General features: G+C 40.5%; 1 protein-coding gene across 1 annotated transcript in view; it reads left to right on the forward strand.

The window, feature by feature from the left end:
- LOC120561928 (CUB and sushi domain-containing protein 3-like) overlaps positions 1 to 21,917 on the forward strand; it is a 292,084-nt gene that overhangs the window by 242,794 nt on the left and 27,373 nt on the right. The window contains exons 57-60 of the mRNA XM_039805270.1: positions 3,664 to 3,846; positions 10,593 to 10,769; positions 14,795 to 14,977; positions 21,013 to 21,186. Of these exons, the coding sequence (XP_039661204.1) occupies positions 3,664 to 3,846; positions 10,593 to 10,769; positions 14,795 to 14,977; positions 21,013 to 21,186 (717 nt within the window). The remainder of the gene's footprint in view (positions 1 to 3,663; positions 3,847 to 10,592; positions 10,770 to 14,794; positions 14,978 to 21,012; positions 21,187 to 21,917) is intronic.

Genomic DNA, 21,917 nt, shown 5'->3' on the forward strand with positions numbered 1-21,917 from the left:
CAAAATGGCCGCCACGCCCACACCATTGGACGAAAAGTTTAAACTTTTCATTAAGGGGTTTTGATGACACAGACCGAATTTGAAGTCGATCTGATGAAATGTCTAGGAGGAGTTTGTTAAAGTATAGCACCTTGACTTTTAGGCCTACTTCCTGTTGCCACTAGGGGGCGCTATGACTTTAAGTAAATATCTGCCTTTATATGTCCTCAGGGTTGGACTCTTATGAATCCTGAAAAGTTTAGAGCAAATTGGACAATGTACTCTCAAGTTACACCCACTTCCTGTTTCGATGAAGAAACGCACAAAATGGTTGCCCCACCACGGCCACGCCCTATGACGAAAAGATTTTCTTTTAATAACTTATCAGGCATTTTTGTCCGCCTATTCCCAAAACCCTTAAAATACGTAAATCTTCACCAGACTTGATGTGTCACAAACCGGCTCATGGCCTGTGGCAAAGAAATGAGGGGACACCAACAACAAGTATAGGCCAATCAAAAAGATACTTTATTGTAAATCAAAACTATTAACTTTAAACAAAGAAAAAGGGAATGAGGTGTGAGAATGTCATAATGTAAGTTGTATGTAAAGTGCATGGGTGAGTGAATCTGTATGGGTGTGAATGACTGAGTGGAAACTAAGTAAAACTATAAAGGAACAAACAAAAACAGGTTCATACCTGGAGGAACAGAGAGAGAAAACAGAGTGGTTAGCAACAGCTTAAATACGCTGAGCCCAGGTGGTTCCAATCACTAACGACCCTCTGCCTGTAGGAGGAACTTCCCCTGCACTGCAGAGGTGGGGTCGTAACAGATGCGACCGCCAAATTTGGTGAGTTTTTGAGTATGTTTAGCCCCTCAAAAAGGCGATTCATTTGCCGGAAGAAAGAAGAAATAATAATTCCTTCAGCAGCAACTTCTTATTTTTTTTAATTTTTTTTTTACGGACTGGTTTTCGGACCCCAATACAGTAAAACTGCACATTTTAGAGTGGCCTTTTATTGTGGCCAGCCTAAGGCACACCTGTGCAATAATCATGCTGTCTAATAAGCATCTTGATATGCCACACCTGTGAGGTGGATGGATTTTCTCGGCAAAGAAGAAGTGCTCACTAACACAGATTTAGACAGATTTGTGAACAAGATTTGAGAGCAATAGTTCTTTTGTGTACCATTTTGTTGAGTGTATTTTCTTTAAACATTACAAGAGGATTAGAGGCAGTTTTGTTTTGATCTTATTTTGTGGCTCAAGACTCAATCCGTAATTTTGTGACTATATCAATTGCAGATATGTAAACAAAAACATAAAGGACAAAGTACAGTAATAAAGTAGTTTTAATTTTTGTGATATCTAGCCCTCAAAAAATATTGTTATTGATGATGGTTATATATGATGGTAATTAGAGTGTAAATGCATTGTCCTCACATTGTCAGGCAGTAAGGAAATAAGACACCTTTGTTGATCACTTGTTCATCACTAAGATGTTTGATGAATTCAGATCCATGGCGGTAAACATCTCTTTCAACTGTAGCAGTGGTAACTTAGAACCACAGCACAGCTGTCACTGAGTTGTTGCTTAATGCTTACAGTAACTAAAGTTGTGATGCAGCAAATGCCTGAAGAGGTTTAAATTAGTGTGAGTGTACATTTTAACACCTACTTTTATACAGGCACATTAGCAAAAACGTCTGAGGTGATGCAATTAGTACTGCAGTGTTAGCAAAATAAATGAGTAATCTGGAAAGTGTTTGTGTCTGTTGATGCTTCTGCAATGATTTCAAAGTTTATTTGCAGAAAGGTTGCTGCAAAGTCTATAGCTTTATCTGCAGGACTAGAATATATTTAAATGGCACATTTGTATTCTCAGCCAATGTTCATCACCAATAGCAACATAATAATTTGGGCTATGAATTCCTCAAAAGTCCAGCCCAGCATCAGCAACACTTCTCATTCATGTATCCATCCACGCAACTATCTATCCTTCCTCTCATCTGTCCTCCTTCGTTAATTAGTAAGAGGGGGCTAAAAACTGCTTGCGAAGCCATTCCTCTTTTGTCCTCGTCTGTTGCATGGCTGAGTTGAAGGCCTTATTATTTCCTCACAAAGGGAGCATGGTGAATGGACATTAATTCAGATTCAAACCAAATCCACCACCATCCCAATTAGAGAGATTATTGCTGTCACAGTTCATGCCGAGCCAGGCTGCCTTACCTAACCGAAGAAGACTAATGAAGTACTGACAGCTGCTGCGAGACACACACACACACGGGCAACAAATAAGTATACAGTACATACCTAAAAGCCCTTGCAAAGAGTGCAAAATGTATGCAAGTACATGCACTACAGACGCACACACATATGCAGTACAAAAGGTAGGCAACGGTGCATATTTGCACACACACTCATTGCTAACCACAGCCACACACAAACTAATCATATCTTGCTATGAGCCCCTGACCTGACAAATCCAGTATGTGCACATGCAAGCAGTGGGATGCGTGTACAGTAGAAGATATGAGCTTGGTATTTGTGCAGTAAGGCTTTGTCAACAAGTCAAGTATTATTGCAGCTGTTTGCTGCTCTGTAGACAGAAAGCAGCTGCCAACACACATGGAATGATGCACAGGGTGTGTGCACAGCTCAAGGAACAGGATCTCACAGCCAATAAAGCACAGCGCCTTCAAAAAGAGACAACACGTACTGAACTGTACAGACAACCACAGTGATCTCTCTGTCTTTCTGAATATCTGCCTATCTATATATCTGCTTTGTCTATCCATTTATATCTCTTTCTGTGATACTCTTCTGTGGCCAAATATTTTTCTCTTTTCTCTCCTCTGCTGGGAAGCAACAGTGGAAGTGTTGGTTGGTGTTGTGTGTGTTATTTGCTTTTTTCCTTTGCTTTGAGTATGTCCCCAGTAATACAAAACCAAAACCCTACCCCCTAGACTCCATCCGGACTCGAACACCACTTAGCTTTGCTTGCATCACAACATAAAATGTTCCGTAGTTATGGCACTGCCCAGACTCCATACCTGTTCTCTCTCTCGCATTTCCTGTGACTCAGATAGAGAACATGTCCCATTTGGTTCACCCACCGGTGGCAGTCCTAATGGGGACATCAGAAGAAAGAATTTACAAGAGGCACAGCATTATTTTCTATGAGTTAATTTATAGATGTGCTAGACAGGTGGTGCAAGACACTGAACGTACTGTATGTTCCTCCACAGAACAAAAGACAGGAGAGATAATTCAGGATAATGAAAATGCATTTTGCTTTAGAGGTCAAACTGTATTCATCATTTCTCATAACCACAGCTGGTTGCCTTTTAATGCAGGCCCCGCTGTTTTTATGGACAGAAAGCTCCTGGTGTCAAAGCAGTGAAAGGTATTGGTCCTCCAGGTTGTTGGCACGGTGACAACTGCTTATTGGTGCATTGTCTGTTTTATAGCTGCTTCCTGGAGGACTCAAAAGATGTACAGTTTGAGTCTAAGTCCTCTTTGTATTGCCCCTATGCTTGACAGAAAGGAACACTGTGTTGTAATTCACTGCCATACCAACTTAAAAGGGCCTATCTGTGAACACACACATAGACCGTTAAAGTGGATGGCATCTTCAGGTTCTTTTTTTCATTGCTCCTTTTCTGGTTATCTCCCATTGCAGGTGACTCGGCTGGCACCTGTGGGGATCCTGGCACACCTGCCCATTGCAGCAGGGAGGCAGGCAACTTCAAAGTGCGCAGCAAGGTGCGCTTCACCTGCGCAGTGGGACATACACTGTACGGGTCAGCAGAGAGGATCTGCTTCCCTAATGGGACCTGGTCGGGCAGACAGCCCTTCTGTAAACGTAAGGGAAATCTTTCAAATGTCTGTCATGTTACGTCTGAAACAGTAGGAGAGGAGTGCATAAGACACACATCTTTTTTTTTAAACAATATTTTATTGGGGGTTTTCAATTAAAACAAACATTAATCTTGGCAGCAAATACACAACACCATCAACTGAATAGGCAAGTAAATAATAACGTAGTAATTAAAACAGAGGTAAATATACAGATGTTACAGTATTTACAATGTATATGTATTAGTGCACGATCACTTTTCTCAGTGATCAAATCACTTGGATAAATACCCAGGATGCACAACTTTGGCCAACAAGTGATTTTTCTAATTATGTTAAGAACCTCCTTCCAAATGAAAGAGTGTTCCTTTAGCATTGTTACATTTACAATGTTATATGATTCATGTGTGGCGTATTAGGATTAAAGTGATGTGTCTGATGTTGATATGTATGTTCTTAAATCCAAATGTATTGTAGCAACTTGTCGTGTTAATTGTTTGTGTTTAAGCCTTCAGGCTTACCTCAGACCATTCCTGTTCTGAGATTTCCTCCTGTAAATGTAGCCTCCAGCTTTTAGGTTTATCTTCTGAAGACTCCGGTGTCTTGTCTAAAATCACTTAATAGAGCAGTGATACCTGTTCCCTACCATAAATGTGTTGCACTGTAATGTCTTCCAGCACTGAGAGAGGCCCACGTACACCATGAAACTCTTACAGTTACACAAATGGATGCATGGTTCCACTAGGGTAATCGAACCTCAATACATTTTTTACTGACTCAAAGGTCCCGTAGCACCCAATATTAAAAACTGTCAAAAAGCAAAAGCTGGCATTAAAGGCTTGGTCAGATTCCTGGTCAGATTCCTAGTCTTGTTTACTTATTCATTTGATCAGATATTTCCAATTTCAAACCTAATTTTAAAATATATATTTTTAATCATTTTATTTAGGCAAAGTTCTTGTACGACTGCTTTGTTACAAATTGTGAGCCTATAGTTTGAAAGACATGGGCATTTACCAGGCAGGGAACAAAACAGGCTATTGAATTGCATTATGGGAAGGGTGGATCCAGTGTTTTAGGGGTTTAACCTATACTTAAAGTGATGGTTCGGAGTAATTTCACCCTAGGGTCCTTTGCACCATGATCTCGAGCCAAACACCCCCCCAGAAGCTTTTTTCACCTGGGTCGAACATTGGGAGCGTTAGCGTAGCGTTATCAGCTGAATAGCTTAGCGCAGAGGCTAATGGATCCGAAGTGTGTCTTTAACATTACCCCACTAATAATGCCCGAAATGATACCAAACGTCTACAGTAGTACAAATAGGTTATGCACTCATAAAACGATGGATTTTAAAATTTGTAAGTACACCAGAAGTTTATGTAAATAACACTTGCCTGCTGGCTTCTGCTCTCTGCTGCTGCTGCTGTTACTACCGGGCAGTAAGAGTGCTTAGGGACATCTACAAATTACAACCCGAAAAAGATGCACAAAAATATTTATTAATTTAATGATTAAATAAGGTAATGTCTCCAAACTTACCTCAATTATTACTTGTCTCCTGCTAGTTATACTACAGCACTTACTTTAAAAATAAGTTAAATTAAAAATATTTTTTGTTGCATCTCTTTTGGGTATGTAATTTGTAGATTCCCTAAGTGCCTGTCTTACAGCAGCAACAACAACAGCAGAGAGCAGAAGCCAGCAGGCAAGTGGTATTTATATAACCTTCTGGTGTACTTACAAACTTTACAATCCATCGTTTTATGAGTGCATAACCTATATATACTAGTGTAGACCTTTGGTATCATTTTGGGCATTATTAGTGGGGTAATGTTAAGAGACACTTCGGATCCATTAGCCTCTGCGCTAAGCTATTCAGCGGCTAACGCTACTCTACGCTAACTCTCCCAATGTTAGACCCAGGTAAAAAAAGCTTCTGGGGGGGTGTTTGGTTCGAGGTCATGGTGCAAAGGACCCTAGGGTGAAATTACTCCGAACCATCACTTTAAATTAAAAGTTTTAAATCTTGCAAGTCACACAATTTTATTTTTTTCTAAAATTAAACTCTGAATTTGATATGTTGGATGTGTTCACTGGTACGGTAACAAAACACTCACCAGCTGTCATATAGAAAGGTTTCAAATAGTAACTGGACCGGGCTTACACACACAAATATTATATGCAACACATGGGCGGCATGCAGGCTTGAATGTGCATAGAGTCTACAGATCGGTGCTCATGTGCATCCACACTTACACACACATATGATTGCAAAAGCTCACAAACACAGTACTGCACCAGATGGATAAGTATCTCTCTGCTGCAGTCTGGTATTTCCTGCCAGCACATGGTGCTTTGACTAGCTTCCAGATTGCAACCAAAAAATTCATTAATTCTAGACACCTAAAGCCAAGTTCTTTGTGGATTGTGATAAATGAATCATTGTGGATTTTGAAGATATTAGTTCACAGAGCGGCAGCTCTACATCTTGCATAAATTACCCCCAGGGGTCAACCGGATATTGAGGCAAATGTTTGACTCCTTCTGCTCTCTTCTTCTTACTGTCTGCCACGTTGGCACATTGCTAGTGTCATTTTCAATATGATGCTACTCTCTGTATCTCTCTCTTTTATTCCAACCATTGATTCCAACTCTCTTAATTTGTCTCTCTTTGACTTTCTGTCTCTCTTCTCACTCTCTCTTTTCTATCTATCCTTCATTTCCCCTGTTTTCTCTTGCTTTCTTTCTTATTTCTCTCTGTCTTAAAGGGGTGATAGAATGATTATGTAGGGTATTTCACACTGTTCCAAGGTCTCCGAATAGGGTATGTAACATTAGTTGGGTTGAATATGGCCGGGTGCTGTTCTATGCATCCTAATGCAACCCTGTGAAATAGCCCTAAAATGAAACGAGAGGTTTTCTCCCTTATATGGTATTCTCATGAATATTTAGATGAGCTGCGCACCGATTGGTTGGTTTACAACGAAGCTGCAGAGCAAAGACACGGGGGTGCTGAACAACACAGAGCACAGCAACATGATACCTTTTTGTCCTTTTGAGTCTGACGTTCTCAGCGCCACCTTTCCCTTTTTGGCCTTCCATCATCAGACTCACACACACACTGTCTGTTAACGTTACTGATAGACTTCCAAACGGCCGCAGTGCCGCTGGAGCAGTCGAGGCCCGAGAAAATATCCCTGGCTGGCTTCAAACTTCATTTCTGCTCCGACACATAAACTCATCAACTAATGTTACTGTACAAAGCACCAGAGACACAGTTTAGTTACAGTTTAGTCATCCTCCAGTGTGTTGCGCACGCACACACACACACACACACACACACACACACACACCCCAATGCAAAGTTTCGACACTTTCATTACAACTAGTGTTGTTGTAAAGTTACCCTTGGGACATAAAATACCTCCACTTCCAGACAAGGAATCACAACTCGCACTGTAGCTAGTTCAGTGTCTCAGCGCGGGGACATTTAGCGGAGAGTCAAGCCCACAGGCACACCGACAGAGAGCAGCACAGCAGCAGCAGCTCCAGCAGCAAGTCCTCTGCTCCACCGTGTTAGATCCACAACTCCCGCTCCATTGCCCGCGGCCGGGCAGCCCGTGGCCGCTGCCCGGCCACATGTTTGGAAGTCTATCGTTAACGTTAACAGTATGTGACAGTGTGTGAGTCTAATGATGCCTGCTGCTGCGGCCCGCCGTACGGGTTGAGCAGAGGCTGCACAGTTTGACCAGTGGGCAGCGGCCGCAAACCAGACCGCCGGATGGTGTTGCTAAGAACTTGCAATGTATAACTATTATCAGACCCGCCCTCGTGGCCTCGAAACACTACCGGTCCACCGGGAAAAGTCCTGACTCTTCAGAACAGCAGCTGGTCTCAGACCAGTGGACTGTATGTACATTTTGGGGCGTGACAAAGGTACAGACCAGAGCCAATTAAGGTACAGCCACCGAGTTGACGTCAACTGTTTGCTTCGTTGGGATTCGTCCGTTTTCAGCTGCAGTTTCAAATTGTGAGATTTGCATAGGAAAGAGGTGTCAATGGGACTTCTCGGTTCTCTGTATGCCCAGTTCACCCACCGAACTGTCAACTATGACAAGGTAAACTCTGTTTTGCATTCTATCACCCCTTTAATCTGGTTGGATGGCTATCTTTCCGTCCCTGTCCACTCCTCCATCTGTCCCTCCTCTGTCTTTCTCTTTTTCTCTTTATCTCTCTATTGCACAGCCTTACCCTCCCTCTCCTCCTTTTACCCCACATCTCTCTTTCACTACCTTTTTATCTCTCCATCTCTCTGTTGAACTCCTGATTTAAAGATTGTTTTAGCCATCTCTCCATCTCAGGAGAGATGAGGCAGGAATTCACTGGAGCCTGAATGAGTTTCAGTGCTGTCTGCCTGTGATCTACTGTCCCTGTCTACTGTTAAAGCCCGTCCATCCGTTATCCACAACCTTTTACAGTCTCTGGAAAACAGTCACCGTGGATATTCAGCTTAATATCCATCTCACAAAACCATCAAGGTCTGTTTTGTGTATCTGTCATCATGTCTGTCTTGAATAATTAAGAGAGGAGCCCAAGAGGGTACCATACTTTGTTTTTGCCATGTGCGCGTATGTTTGTGTGTGCATTTACAGTAAAGTAATGTGAGCATGATGGCACCTGGTGTGTTTGGATATGTGCCTGAGTGATGCCTTTGCACCGAGTTTGTGTGTGGATGCACGTGTTAATCGAGAAATTACTCCCGCATCTACAACACGTCTGTCTCTTACAAGAATCACTATTTCAGATTTTCCAGGCAATTAGGTGATTGAGAGAGCAAATCAGTTTCGTAATGAGACATGATTTGGGGCAGAAGAAAAACACATGAAACAAACTCTGTCCATTTCCCTCTTCAGGGATACATTTTGTTTGGCGTATTCTGGCAATGCTGTTAGTGTGAAAAGCCCAACCCTTCAGTTCACTACAGAAAGTCAAAGTTTTTCAGCCTCCTCTCTGAGTTCAATTTGTGCTTTAAATTGTCAGGAGTCATATTTCATATTTCGAAAATAACTCAACATCTGTTCATTATTTAGGAAAATGTCATAACAAAAGTTAGTGTTATTTGTTAGAGCACAGCTGCAAATTTTTACATTACTCCCACGATCCTCTTCTTGTTTTTAGACAGCACAAAATGTCATTACTGTAGATGTACTATGGGACTTGACAATACACAAACTGCACTTTATTTACTGATGAGTCATCAATAGCGTGATGGGGATTAGTCTACCACTGCACCAGCTACTGTTCATTAGCCTCTCTTAATAAAGCTGTGCTGCTGTATAGATTAGTGGTTCTTCACTGGTTTGGTTCACAGCTTTTTCAACAACAAAAAACTGCTTCCTCTCATCCCGTGATGTGAGGTACAAACGCATAATGGAGAACTCCACATGCCCTTTTCAGACTGTTCCACTCGAGTGCTAATCGCACTGAGTCAAGAAACTACAAATGTATCGGGTCATAAGCAAAACAGCAATTATTTCATAAATAAATATTACTATTTACTAGGGCTGCACGATTATGGCCAAAATGATAATCACGATTATTTTGATCAAGATTGAGATCACGATTAATTATCACGATAATTTGTTGATTTTAGCCAAAACAAATTTTATTGTCACATAATTATATAATTGTAACTGCTTTTACATCCATATTGTGCTACATTCCTACTAATACATCCATATTGTGCTACATTCCTCCTTTATTGAAGGATACTGTGAAGGAGTATGCCATTTCAGCTGTTGTGCGACCGCTTTCCAGACATGCATGTTTGCCGTGAAAGATACAGGCAACGCAATTTTCTGTTCACGTTAACGGCGCATGTGGTGCCTGGTATGCCTGGTATAGCTACGCGGATTTCTGTGGCTCATTACACTGACACTTACATGTCTGCGTTGCGCTCTGATGCTCCGAAACCCACGTTAGAGGCAACATAAACATCGCTGAATGTCACGCTAGAAAACACTAATAACACGTTACACAGCAGGTAACGTTAGCCTACCGTTAGCCACAGTAGTAACTGGATTAAACACGGCTAAAATGCTGACTGCTAAACAGTGTAGTGTGTCTGTATTTCACTGTAGGATTCCAACAGCGGGACGTCCAACAGTCTGCTGCTAAAGCTATGAGCTAAAAGACACAAACTAGCACTGGTCACTGCACACAGACGGGACAAAACGTTGCGTTTACTGGTAAACTGGTAAACATTGTGACCGGCTTATGATGACCGACTGCTACCTGTTGTGGAATTTTCCTCACGTTACTCTGTCCTCTGTGACTGTCTACATCTAGAAACTAAGCTGCGCGGTGCAGGCAGGGAACAGCTCTGATTGGCTCATGGAGACATGTGATCAGACAGTGGTTTATGGAGCGCTAGATTGGCTTTGCAAAAACAGTTATATGAAGAGAATGACGCATTTTAAATATCGCTCGATCACGCAAATTTGATCGTGGGAAGCCAAAATCGTGATCGTGATTAAAATTTGATTAATTGTGCAGCCCTACTATTTACACAATATGGAAGGGATATATATTTCACAGCCCTTTAATCACCTTGAGACCTTCAGAAGTCATCTTGAAGCCACCTTTGGGGCTCCCAGCCCTCGGATTGTGAATCACTGATATGGAAAATAGAATATCCATTACTATTTTACACCTGTGACCTTCACCTACTCTCTTTTCTCCCTTGTATTGCAGCGGTACAGTGTGGGAACCCAGCCACACCTGCTCATGGCCGTATTTCCCGTGTGGATGGCACAACCTTCTCCCACTCTATCGTGTATTCTTGTATGGAGGGTTATTTTCTCACTGGTGCACCCACACGCCAGTGTCTGGCAAATAGCACTTGGTCTGGAACGGCTCCAAACTGCACAAGTGAGTTTTATATGCACAGAATACCAGAGCACAATTCAATGTTTCTTGGTTGATCACATTTAGCTCAGACACACTTACACCTACATTGGCAGTCACAGAATTGTTTATGTTCGGTTTCAGAAATAGAAAAGAAAAATAAAGATAGGATGAGGAAGATTGGGCAAGTCCCGTTGGTGCATGGTAGTAAGTCACTGGTGACCAATTACACATGTCCATGTATGCCAATCACAATAAGTGTCTGCTGTGATCCTGTATAACCAAATTAAAACATGTCATTTATACTGTGAAGCAGAAAAAAACCTTTGAAAAGTATGAAGACAGACAGGACTGAAGATGATTTTGCTCCCTATTTCTGCCAAAAGGAGGCGCTCTGAATGATCAACAGTGGTGCTAAAATAGGGTATAAGATTTCAAATAGCATATAAATATCTTTGAGCCTTCTCTCGCTGCCAAGCTTCACAACTGTCAGGCAGTTTTTTATTGTCTGGATCTCAGCAAATGAGCCTTGCAGTAATTAAGAAGTATGCCAATCTATATTCAATTTGCACAAGGGTGACTATCAAACAGAATTACACATTGTTCTTCTCTCTAAAAAAATCACCATATTCTCTCTTCCTCATTCTTTTTGCATGTTATTGAATCACAAGAAAAGATAAATGGTATGGGCAATAATTTTTGGAATGAAACGAGTCTCTGGAGAGATATACACAGGGAGGGACGGAGAAGGAGAGAAAGATTAAAAAATTGGATTGAATCTTAATGATCGCAGAAAGGCAGAAAAGCTTTCTTGCCTCGTTTCCCCACTTTTAAGCCTACTCATCACCAAACATGTTATTGTTATTCTCCTGTATGCTATCACTTCACATTACATTTTAGTGGTCAGCCCAGGGACATCAAAACGCCGTCAACATCAACAAGATGCCAAGATTGGCTCCGTGTGCCTTCATTAAGGAGGTAATCATTTTCACGGTTCATGGGTAATCGATCATCTAAGTTACCAGATCAAAGTCACACAACATTCTCAAGAGGAGAGAGAAAAGTTCTGGGTTGATAAATGAAATTTATAGAGCATGTTAAGTAATTAGGGAATTGGCGTAAGTGCACTAGGAAAGAGACTTGCCCAATGAACTGAAGTAAAGCCATATATAAAATAAACTGTAAACACTGATTATTCAGGAAGACTATTTTCTTTGTAACATGCTGCAATCCTGTTGATGTGTATCTATTTTTTTAGTTTTTAGTATTCTCCTCTTCTCCATTCCTTTCCTCTTCCCCCCGGTTGAAAGGGTCCTTGTGGATGTGGGGTTGGGGGATAGTATTAAATAAAGACATCAGAGCAAAATGCCTATTAGTACATTTAGAAGTAACCAGTTAGATGTCTTCCGTAATCTGATTCTCAAACATTTAAATGAGCAAAACCGTATCCTAATTCAGTAAATAGACAGTTTTCTGTTTCTGTAAACTACTGTCTGCATGGACAGATACCACTTTACATGTGAGTGCAAAAGTATGTTCTTGTATGGATTTGGTGAACTGACCCCCCAAAAAAATGAGTTCACCACCCACAAGACCAAGAAAGTCCAAGACATTAGATAAGGCTGACATGTTAGTTTATTTATTACACAAACTATTTCCATGAAAGGCAGGCAGCAGTGCATAAAGAAAAGTAAAAAATAATAATCATGGACTCCTTTATGAGTCACTGTGTATCAAACATCAAATATATCAGTGGCAACTGTACTGCAATTAAATCATCTGATAAAGATACAGGGTGCAGGAACCTCTGAGGAGGATGTAGTATGGAATTCAGGTAACAGATAACACTAATAGCCATATAACCTGTGCCATCCATCAGATACACATCAAGACTGGACAGTTAACCATACATTTCACCATATTTTCTGCAAGTTACTGTCATCCCTGTTAGTGTTGAAGTTGTGTGTGCATTTTGAAAAAAAGATACATCTAGGATTAGATTAATTATACAAGCAAACAAGAACGTACTGCCATCAACTCGAAACCTCAGCTGGTATTCTCTGTGCTCACAAATAGCAGCTCTCTTGATGTATTTTGTCAGGATTCAAAGTTAGTCTCACCCAGCGATGATAAATATGTTCAAGTGTTGAGGTCCTTGGCAGTAGCTGAAAATAAACAAACAGAAATTAATTTAAGGGAGGAGGCGTTAGCAGGGACAGCCATATGCATCAAACTGGCGTCTTACATTAAGGTGAACAAGTCAGGAATGATTCTGTAATAAGTAGACACAAATTAAGGCTGTAAGATTAAAAAGGGTTCATGAAAAAGCAAAGAAATAGAGGCTGGCAACTTACAATTCTGTCAGAGATAGCACTAGGTTAAGACCTGAAAATGTAGTGGGCCAGCATTCAGCCATCTGTTTACTTTTGAGAAATTTTGCCATGAGAAATAGCCAAGAATAGATATATAAAAAGAAGAGACTGAACAAAAATGACTTGGGGAGAGAAGCCCCCCAAAACATTATTATTTTGACTTTTTGATTTTCAAAATAATATAATGACAGTGTTGCATTTTAGAAAGGGGCATATGAAAATAAAACATGGTTATTATTATTTGGATTACTACAACAATACGGGCAACAGTTGCTGTGTGATGATGCTTTGATTGCTTGGTCTTAGATTCATGTGGCTACAGCTGTATCATCAACTTATGCCACTATTTCTTACCTTCACATAACTAAACATTGTAACGGAAGCCTTGAAAATCATTGTTTAATTATTTTTATTGCCCTGCATATGCAGAGGCAATCTAATTTGAAAAAATGATGCACGGAAGCACAGATGATTCCTTGTGTTTACCTTGATAAAATTATGCACAACCAACACAAGGTTGCTACACAATAACCACACACATATTTGTGTGTCATGCAATTTGTGTTCAATTTTTGTATGGAAATGTCCAGTGGCTTTTTTTATGCAGATTGAGCAATTGTATGTATATTAATGCTGTCCAGTGAAAACCATGATATTCTCATATTTGGGAATTTTTAAGTTTTCTGATTAAATAAATGTTCATAGAATTCTCTTGTATTAAATAACAAATACCGTCTAAAAACCCATTGCATTATCTAACAAATGCATTGCCACAAAGCGTAAAGCAAGGCTCTTTTTTTAGTGTACGAACATTTTGGAGATACTTGGTTTTTAATTTGACATTATTGTGCGAATCACTGTCACTATGTGTCATTACAGAGGAGTCCCTGTGTCCTGCACTAATACCACATTTACATCATATTAGGTTTGGATTGTGGTGATGGGAAAGATTTCAATGTTTGCAACTTGTGAGGGTTTTTGTCACAGGACAACTCAAGCAGACGAAGAGTTGTTTGAGTTAGGGTTAAAAATACTGTATTGTGCATTAACAACTGAACACAATTTGTAACTGTTGAAAGCAAGAGCTATCATAGGTAAAAGACAATTAACAGTTAGCGATGTACACCACACAATTAACACCTATTTGGTGACAAACTTACAATGTTGAGTTTCTTGTAGCTTTACACGTAAGTCCATCGTGTTTTACAATGTGCGTCTGTTCAGCAAATCATCATGGTAATAATTAAAAACTGCTGGTAAGGATTGTGGGGTGAGGTCCGGTTGCATCCTCTGATTTTTTTAATGCTCTTATTGGGTGAGCCATTTTCATATTGCCCAACTGTATTTAGCACAGCTGTTTAACATTTTTGAACCAAATATGTGGCTAAAAGTATAACTTTTAATCACACCCACTCTTTTGGTATGGTTATGCCCTGATGGTGTTAATGAACAAATGCAAGATTTGCAAACAACCAACTTAACAAAAGAAGGCCAAAAATAGAAAATCTAGGGGGAAAAGCAGGCCCTCCCCTGTGCTTACTTAAGAACCCCTCAATACTCTTTCTTCAGAATGCTTAGGGACATTATGTTTAATATTCAGTATATTTCATATTTCAGTTCAGTATGTTTTAGGATGATTTCTGATGCAAGTTCCTTATGTTCTACCACCGATATCAGTGATCACCTGTGGCGACCCTGGTATTCCAGCGAGTGGACTTAGATTTGGTGATGACGTCACGGTGGGCCAGAATGTGACGTTTATGTGTCAGCCGGGATATGTGATTATAGGAGGGGACAACGCTGTCACAAGGACCTGCACCAACAATGGCACCTGGAGTGGCACCATGCCAGTATGCCAAGGTAAGTGCCGACCACAAATGCACACACTCTCATACAGTGCATTGTACACGTTCTGCAGTAGACAGTCAACCTTGATAACCATCAGACCGTGCTGTAACAACCTTGGCACGCTAGCACACGTCACGTACGATATAGAGTGCATGCTTACACCCTGAGATCTAATGAGATTAGCATGCGAGGTGACACAGAACTTCCTATGTGGTTAGATAGTGTCATATTGTTCACATCACGTGTGTAAAGTAAGTACCAACAAAACATAAGGTTGAATGTCTACAGACAGACACACACCCTCACAAATGCATATTCACACACACACACACACACACACACACACACACACACACACACACACACAAACACACATGAACAATGCTTTTTCAGAATTATGTCCAGTGCATTCCTACATTACAAAAGTAATACTTTTATTTTAATGAGTCCTGAGATTAAAGCTGGCTTTCCAAAAAGAAAAAAAAGAATATGTAACTTTTTAGAGCCCTTGATCTAGGACACAGTTATTTCACCTACACCTGCATCTAGAGTTGTACCTGTGGTGGCACAGAGCCAAGACTAAAAGTTCCACTGACACCTGATGATGGATGGCTAACAAGTCCTCTTCATCACAAAAAGGATCCCTCTAATTGTACTCCTAACAGTTAATCATTGGCTTCCTCTTTCTAAAAGTTTGTGCACACTCTATGGGCTTGATTAACATCAAAGTTAGGAAATCCACTAAGAGGACTTAGTTGTTGTACGCCCATCAGCACTACATCACTCTATGATTTATGACGCTCGAGTGGAGGCATAGATTAGCATGTCTGCCATCGACACCCAAAAGTAAGTATTGCAGGGAAGATTAACTTGTGCAGCAAACGGTTCAAAAGTAAACCAGGAAAGGGAAGAGCCCACAAGGCAAATGGTGGCTTATTGTTGCTAAGGAACTGTTCCCAGGCTGCTGTCTCAGTTACAGAAAGGAAAGTTGGCATTGTATTTGCCTTTGAGAAATGGGACAAGATGAACTGTAAGAAAAAAAAAGGCTGAGTGTGAGAGATGTAGCCTGGTCCTACCAGACTCTTGTACATTTCATTTGTACAGGTAGTCTGGCCACTTTCCATTGACAAGTGTTAACTTCCTTGAAGGCAGGTACTCTATTGAAGTTAAAAAATATTGGATCTGCCCAGAGCCACTCTGGATCTGCCATAACCAATTGCTAACGTTTGGTCTAACTCCTTCACCACTAACAGAGCGAGCTGGAAAATCAAACTTTTCCCGAACCCCGTGGGGAGGAGGGCCACAACATCATGGCCAACAACAAAACTCAGCAAAGATTGTTCTTGCTCGGGCATTAACTTCTAGATATTCATCAGCGTTGCCACAACGAACTGAATGGCTTCGCTCGCATCTTTCTCTGCCACCATTATGGAACTACAACTCAAACTAGCGCACAACCTCAACGTTATCATTCTCAGCCACTCCCTCTGTTCGCTGATTGGACCGGTAAAGATTTGGCCAGAGAAAACCCACAAATATACCACAAACCCAGACGGCATACTGAAAGAAAATGAAAATTGAGCGGAAGTATGTAGGAGGGCGGAGCCAGGCTATGAGAGACGGACATGCACACAGACAAACATAACAGGTGGGAGAAATATGCACAGACAAGTTAGAGAAAGGCAAACACAGATGCATTCTTTGAAAGTGAATGAGTATCAGGGATCTTAAAAACATAAAGCTTGTTGATCTCTTTCTTATATAATTTAAGTATGTTTCTGTGTCTAGATATACTGTATATAGATTTATAGTGTATAGAATGCTGAAATTGACCAGAAGTCGTCTGTGTCATCGCCTTTCCTTAGTTCAACTCTTGGGGAGCTGTGGTTTTAAGCCACACACTTCTTGCCCTCCTCAGGCTCCCTGTAGAACATTGCCTAGAAGTTTACAACATCCAAACTGACACTGATTGGTAATATTTCATGGGTGTTTCATTTTTAACGCTCCCTGTTCTGTGGTATGTTGGATGAATAGATGGTCGCAAGGCAGTTTAAACAGAGAGAGAGACAGCGGGCGTGTGTGTATGTAAAAGTGTGTGAAGCTCCTAACCTCCGAGCCCTAATCCTTGACAGCTACCGCAACAGCAAAGGCACTCAGCCCCGGTGCAGCTACGCTTGATGGGTGTGGTGTGGAGAAGAGGGAAACTCTAGAGCTTAGCCGTCCTCATCACACCCGCATCATGCATGCATACATTCAAATGGGGGCATTAAATTACACAAGTGTATCTCTCATGCATAGGCACAGATGCTTACACACCTTCATGTTTACTCTCACCACTGCTGCCGCTGCCTGAGTGCTGTCAGATCGTACTGACCTGCCTCCTCTTGCTCTCGCTGCTGCTCTGCCTTTTCCAATTGTACTTAGTTCTCTCATGGGGTAAATGAATAACAGAAAGGCAAGAGAGAGAAGTTTGATTACTAAGAGTGTGCGCTCTATATTAATTTTTATGATTCCTCAGTGTGGGTGGGGTATTAAGGAGTGCAGACGTTTTATACTTTACTTTCTCCTCTTTTGATCGTTTCCTCTCCTTTGGTCTAATTCTAAGACTAGGACAAGCAATAGAGCAGCTCACTGGTAATCACGTTTTTTTTTTATCATCTCTCTCCCTGACAGCCTACGCTGCAAAAGGTCTTAGAAAAGGACTGACAACATTTCTATTTTCTCACATCTGAAACTAAAAACAATGCCTCTTCCAATAAGATCAGTTGCCTTTTTCTTCTGAATGATTGGGTCCAAGTTGAAGGTGCACTGGTTCAGGCAGCATGAGCCGATTGAAATTGTGATGATGTGGGGCATCTGTCATCTTGTCATAGATTTGGATGATGTGCCGCATGGCTATGAGCCTATATTCCAGGAAGGGAGGGGTAGAGAGAGAGAGAGAGAGAGAGAGAGAATGTGAGACTAAAAGAGACAAAGAGGTTTTATGTGTGCCGACACTCTGCATAATTTTGCACATAATGTGTGTGCGTCTGTTCGCTACCCTGCGTACACACACTGCCGATGACACATCCTAAGCCTCGCCCGGCAAGGATTCAGTTTGAATCCCAGGTTTGGCATGTTCAGTTAAGAGGCACTAATGCTGCTTAGAACTACTTAGGAAAATAAGGACACTCTCTCTCGTCTCATTCAGTTATGCCTGCCACCCGTTTTTTATTTTTATTTAGTCATTTATTTAAAGTCATTTTTGATGCAGTTCTTATGGGATTAGTAGGCCTACTGTTCTAATCAGTGTAATTTGCCTATAGTACTTGCACATGTGCGCTCACACTCTCCCTCAATCTGTCTTTTTCTCTCCCTCCCTCTTTCTTACTTTCATACAGACATACTGTAGGGAGACACACATACACACCCAAATCATCCTTCTACTTTACAAAATCCAGCTCGGCATTTTAAAGAGGTATTTCAGAATGAAGTGCCTTTTTTTTCTGGGGGTCCAGAGCGACAACATGAAAATCCCAAATTGAAGGCGCTCTTTACTAATTCATTAACATCAAAAAAAATTTCTCCTTGAGAACTTGAGAAAGAAAATGTCATTACCAAACAAAACATTAAAAAACAGATGGCAACATTAGTATGGTTTTGCCTTTAACTTTGATTCACTATTTATCATGGCCTAAATATCTTTCCAAATATAGCATACATCTAAAGCATATATATTGTATACTGCTGCAACATGTCCATATGGAAATCCTTTTGGATCCACTGCCAACCAAGAACAAAAGATGGTTCCACCTTGGAGAGAATGTGTGACTATTCCACAGTGGCTTGCTCCACATTTACTGTAAGTTGTGTGGAAAAAGAAAATCTATCTAAACTTTACGAGGCAAGAAAGTTGTCCATCATGTGCCTACCTTATATTAACACTGTCATAAGAAAACACTCATTTTTAAATTTTAACCGTGATACAGTGTAAATCCTAGCTTCAAACGGCTGACCAGAAGCTTTCTGTATTGTGTAAAAGAAATTGAACTGAAATGTATGAAAGGAAGCCTCCATGCAATAATGTATCAGTGTTAATTGTGCCAGCTATTTAATATTGAGATGCTGCATCCAAATTAGTTGCCTTTATTCTCTTTATGCATCATAGTTTTAGTGCATTTTTTATATATATTTGTATATATGATATAATTTTAAATTTCATAAAAATAATGTCTTATTCTGGTCATCGGCATTGGTGTTTTAGTTCAGTAACTGTATGAATATATTTTAAAATTATAAACGTTAGAAACAGTGCTGGTTTAGAGGTGGGGAGTGGTGCTCTGGAAATGAAAAGAAAGGTAATGTGAAGCAAATTGAAGCAGGTGGGAAGAAGGTGGCGGTCATGGAAGTGTCCAGTGGTCTGGTATTCTCAAATCTTTGCCCCAGCTGGGAGCTAGTCCAACCTGCCTTAGCCAAGTCTTTGTCTTTCTAATGATGCCCGCAAATGCTGTGGGTGCTTGTGACTCTTTTCATGGTCCTGCCCAAAGTCAAGATGTCCATAGACTCTGTCTTCACACGGCTGCATCAGTATATTTTTGTCATGCATTTGGTAAGTGAAAATGACTATGTTGTTGTTCTGCCAAAACACTAAACCTTAACTTGAGAGCCAGAATGTTAACATGACACTTTAAGTAACTGGATTTGTAAACTCAATATCTGATCAGTTGGGAGGCTTGGATATAGCCTGACTTCAATTTGCAGATCTTTGTTCAAGTGTTTTGGCATGCTTGTGTATGTCTAAAAGAAAGATAGTTTGGGAAATGATGGGTGTTGAGGGAGGATAGTAATGGTATAAAACAACTGCTATAATTTATTCACATCCCTAAAACCCATCTGCGTCCCCACGGGTTCATCTCCAAGTGTGTCAGAACAAACTCCAAGCTTTATTATGCATTCATTTATTACATTTGTTGAACAGAAAAGTTTATGGCTTACACAGACACAAAATGTCCCCTCATTTCTCACAGAAATAATTCAGTATACTCCAAACTGAAATGGCAAAAAAATCCCATGCAGTCACAGTCAAAATACAGACCATATCTCTGGGCTAAAGACCTTGTTTTCATTCAGTCATAATCCACATTATGTAGAACTGTGAATTTGTGCCACATCTATTGCCTCTTGATATCTGTAAAATAGCACTATAATTTGAATCATCCGGTGCAATAATAGATTTGACAAAACATGTTCATGTTTAAACTGAATGAAAAAGCTATCTTCAATCCAGTTATGTCTCTTTTTTGTGTCTGTAAAAGAAAAAAAGCCTTCTGGGACATTTTATCATTCTGGATATAAATGGGAAGATAAAACCTGTAAGAATGACAATTTATTGGATTAATAGTGGGTTCATTACAATGTTTAATACACCACTACTCCCTCTTACCATCACCGCCACCTCAATTTATCAAACTAGATTAGAAGTGGAAAGACCCAGGATATAGCCATATCCCTGTAAATCCACATAAATCCTAGTAATTATCTCCAAGCTTTAACATTGTCTGTTGTTCTAGAGTTACACCCAATAGCTGTTTTTTTTTTAATTGTACAAAGCAACATTTTTTTTTTAAGGATCTTTTCTGATCCTTCATGCTTGTGTGCAGGGCTGTAGAACCACATATTCTCAAGACCACTGAATTGATGTTCTTGCTTTAATTCCTATTTTGACTTGGACATGTCTTGAAGTGACCACATTTCCGAAACAGATATTTTGGGTGGGCCGCCATACACAGTACTGTCTATGCATAGTAGCCCAAAACTATCAAGCATTTAAATCAACTCTAACTCCTTCATGATTAGTGTTGACTCCCCACTGCTACAACAACGTGCAGCAATTACAGATTCAACCTTTTTTTGACCAACCGGATTTGCTCTGATGTCTTGTTTTGGTTTCAGCTCCACTATCTTTTGTATCCTGGTCTTGACTCAAACTTGACTAGACCTGTTTTGTGCATCGATTGTACTCCGATAAGCTTATCTTGACTGTGACTATGTCCTCACTATCCCCACAGTGGTGACGTGTCCTACACCTCCACCTATACCCAACGGCCTCCTGAAGGGCTCAGTCCTGGAGTGGGGTACCAGCGTGAGCTACAGCTGTCTAGCTGGCTATGAGCTGTCCTTCCCTGCTGTGCTCACCTGCACAGGCAATGGGACATGGAGCGGTGACCTGCCTCAGTGCTTGCGTGAGTCACCATTTTGTACTTCCTTGATAATTATAATGATAATTATAGAGGTCCAGAGGAAGTCTCCTCATGTTTAGACTGAAATGGTCTCGGTGACATTTCTGTTGCTGTCTGAATAAAAGGTAAGTAAAATGTTGAACTCATAATTAAAATATGGCATCCTGTTGCTTTTGGTCATCAAGTTATCATAAATTCATATGACCGTTTGGAAGTAAAACCAAAAGATTCTACCTTGCCTGATCTATTTGACATTGAAATTACCGCTGTGCATGGAATTTGTGGAAAACATGGAATTCTGAGAGGTATAATAATCCAGTCAAAGTCCTAACATTGAACAAATGTATTTGGGAAGTCGTAAAATAACAGGTAATTTTTCTCAACCTGACCTGCATGTTGTTTTACAACTTTGCTCATACATTCAGTACATTTGTATTAAGTTTATTTTTTTCTGAGGCAAGCACGTTCTGCCACTTTGCTGCTTGCCCCTTTAGAGGCTATCTCAAGTTAATTAAAATGATAAGTCATGAATAAGTCATGGAATTTAACATCAGGGCCTACTATAGGTGGAAAAGCTGGGGTCTCATTTATAAAACTGCGTAGGGTCCTTACATACATACGCCCAAAAGCCCAAAATTTATAAAACCGTGTGTACGCACATCTGTAAGCATTGTTTCCTTTATAAATCAGAGATTACCTACAAGTGTGCGTACGTGAATAAGCCTCTAATCCCC

Source organism: Perca fluviatilis, chromosome 7, assembly GCF_010015445.1.
Source record: "Perca fluviatilis chromosome 7, GENO_Pfluv_1.0, whole genome shotgun sequence".
NCBI classification, from domain to species: domain Eukaryota; kingdom Metazoa; phylum Chordata; class Actinopteri; order Perciformes; family Percidae; genus Perca; species Perca fluviatilis.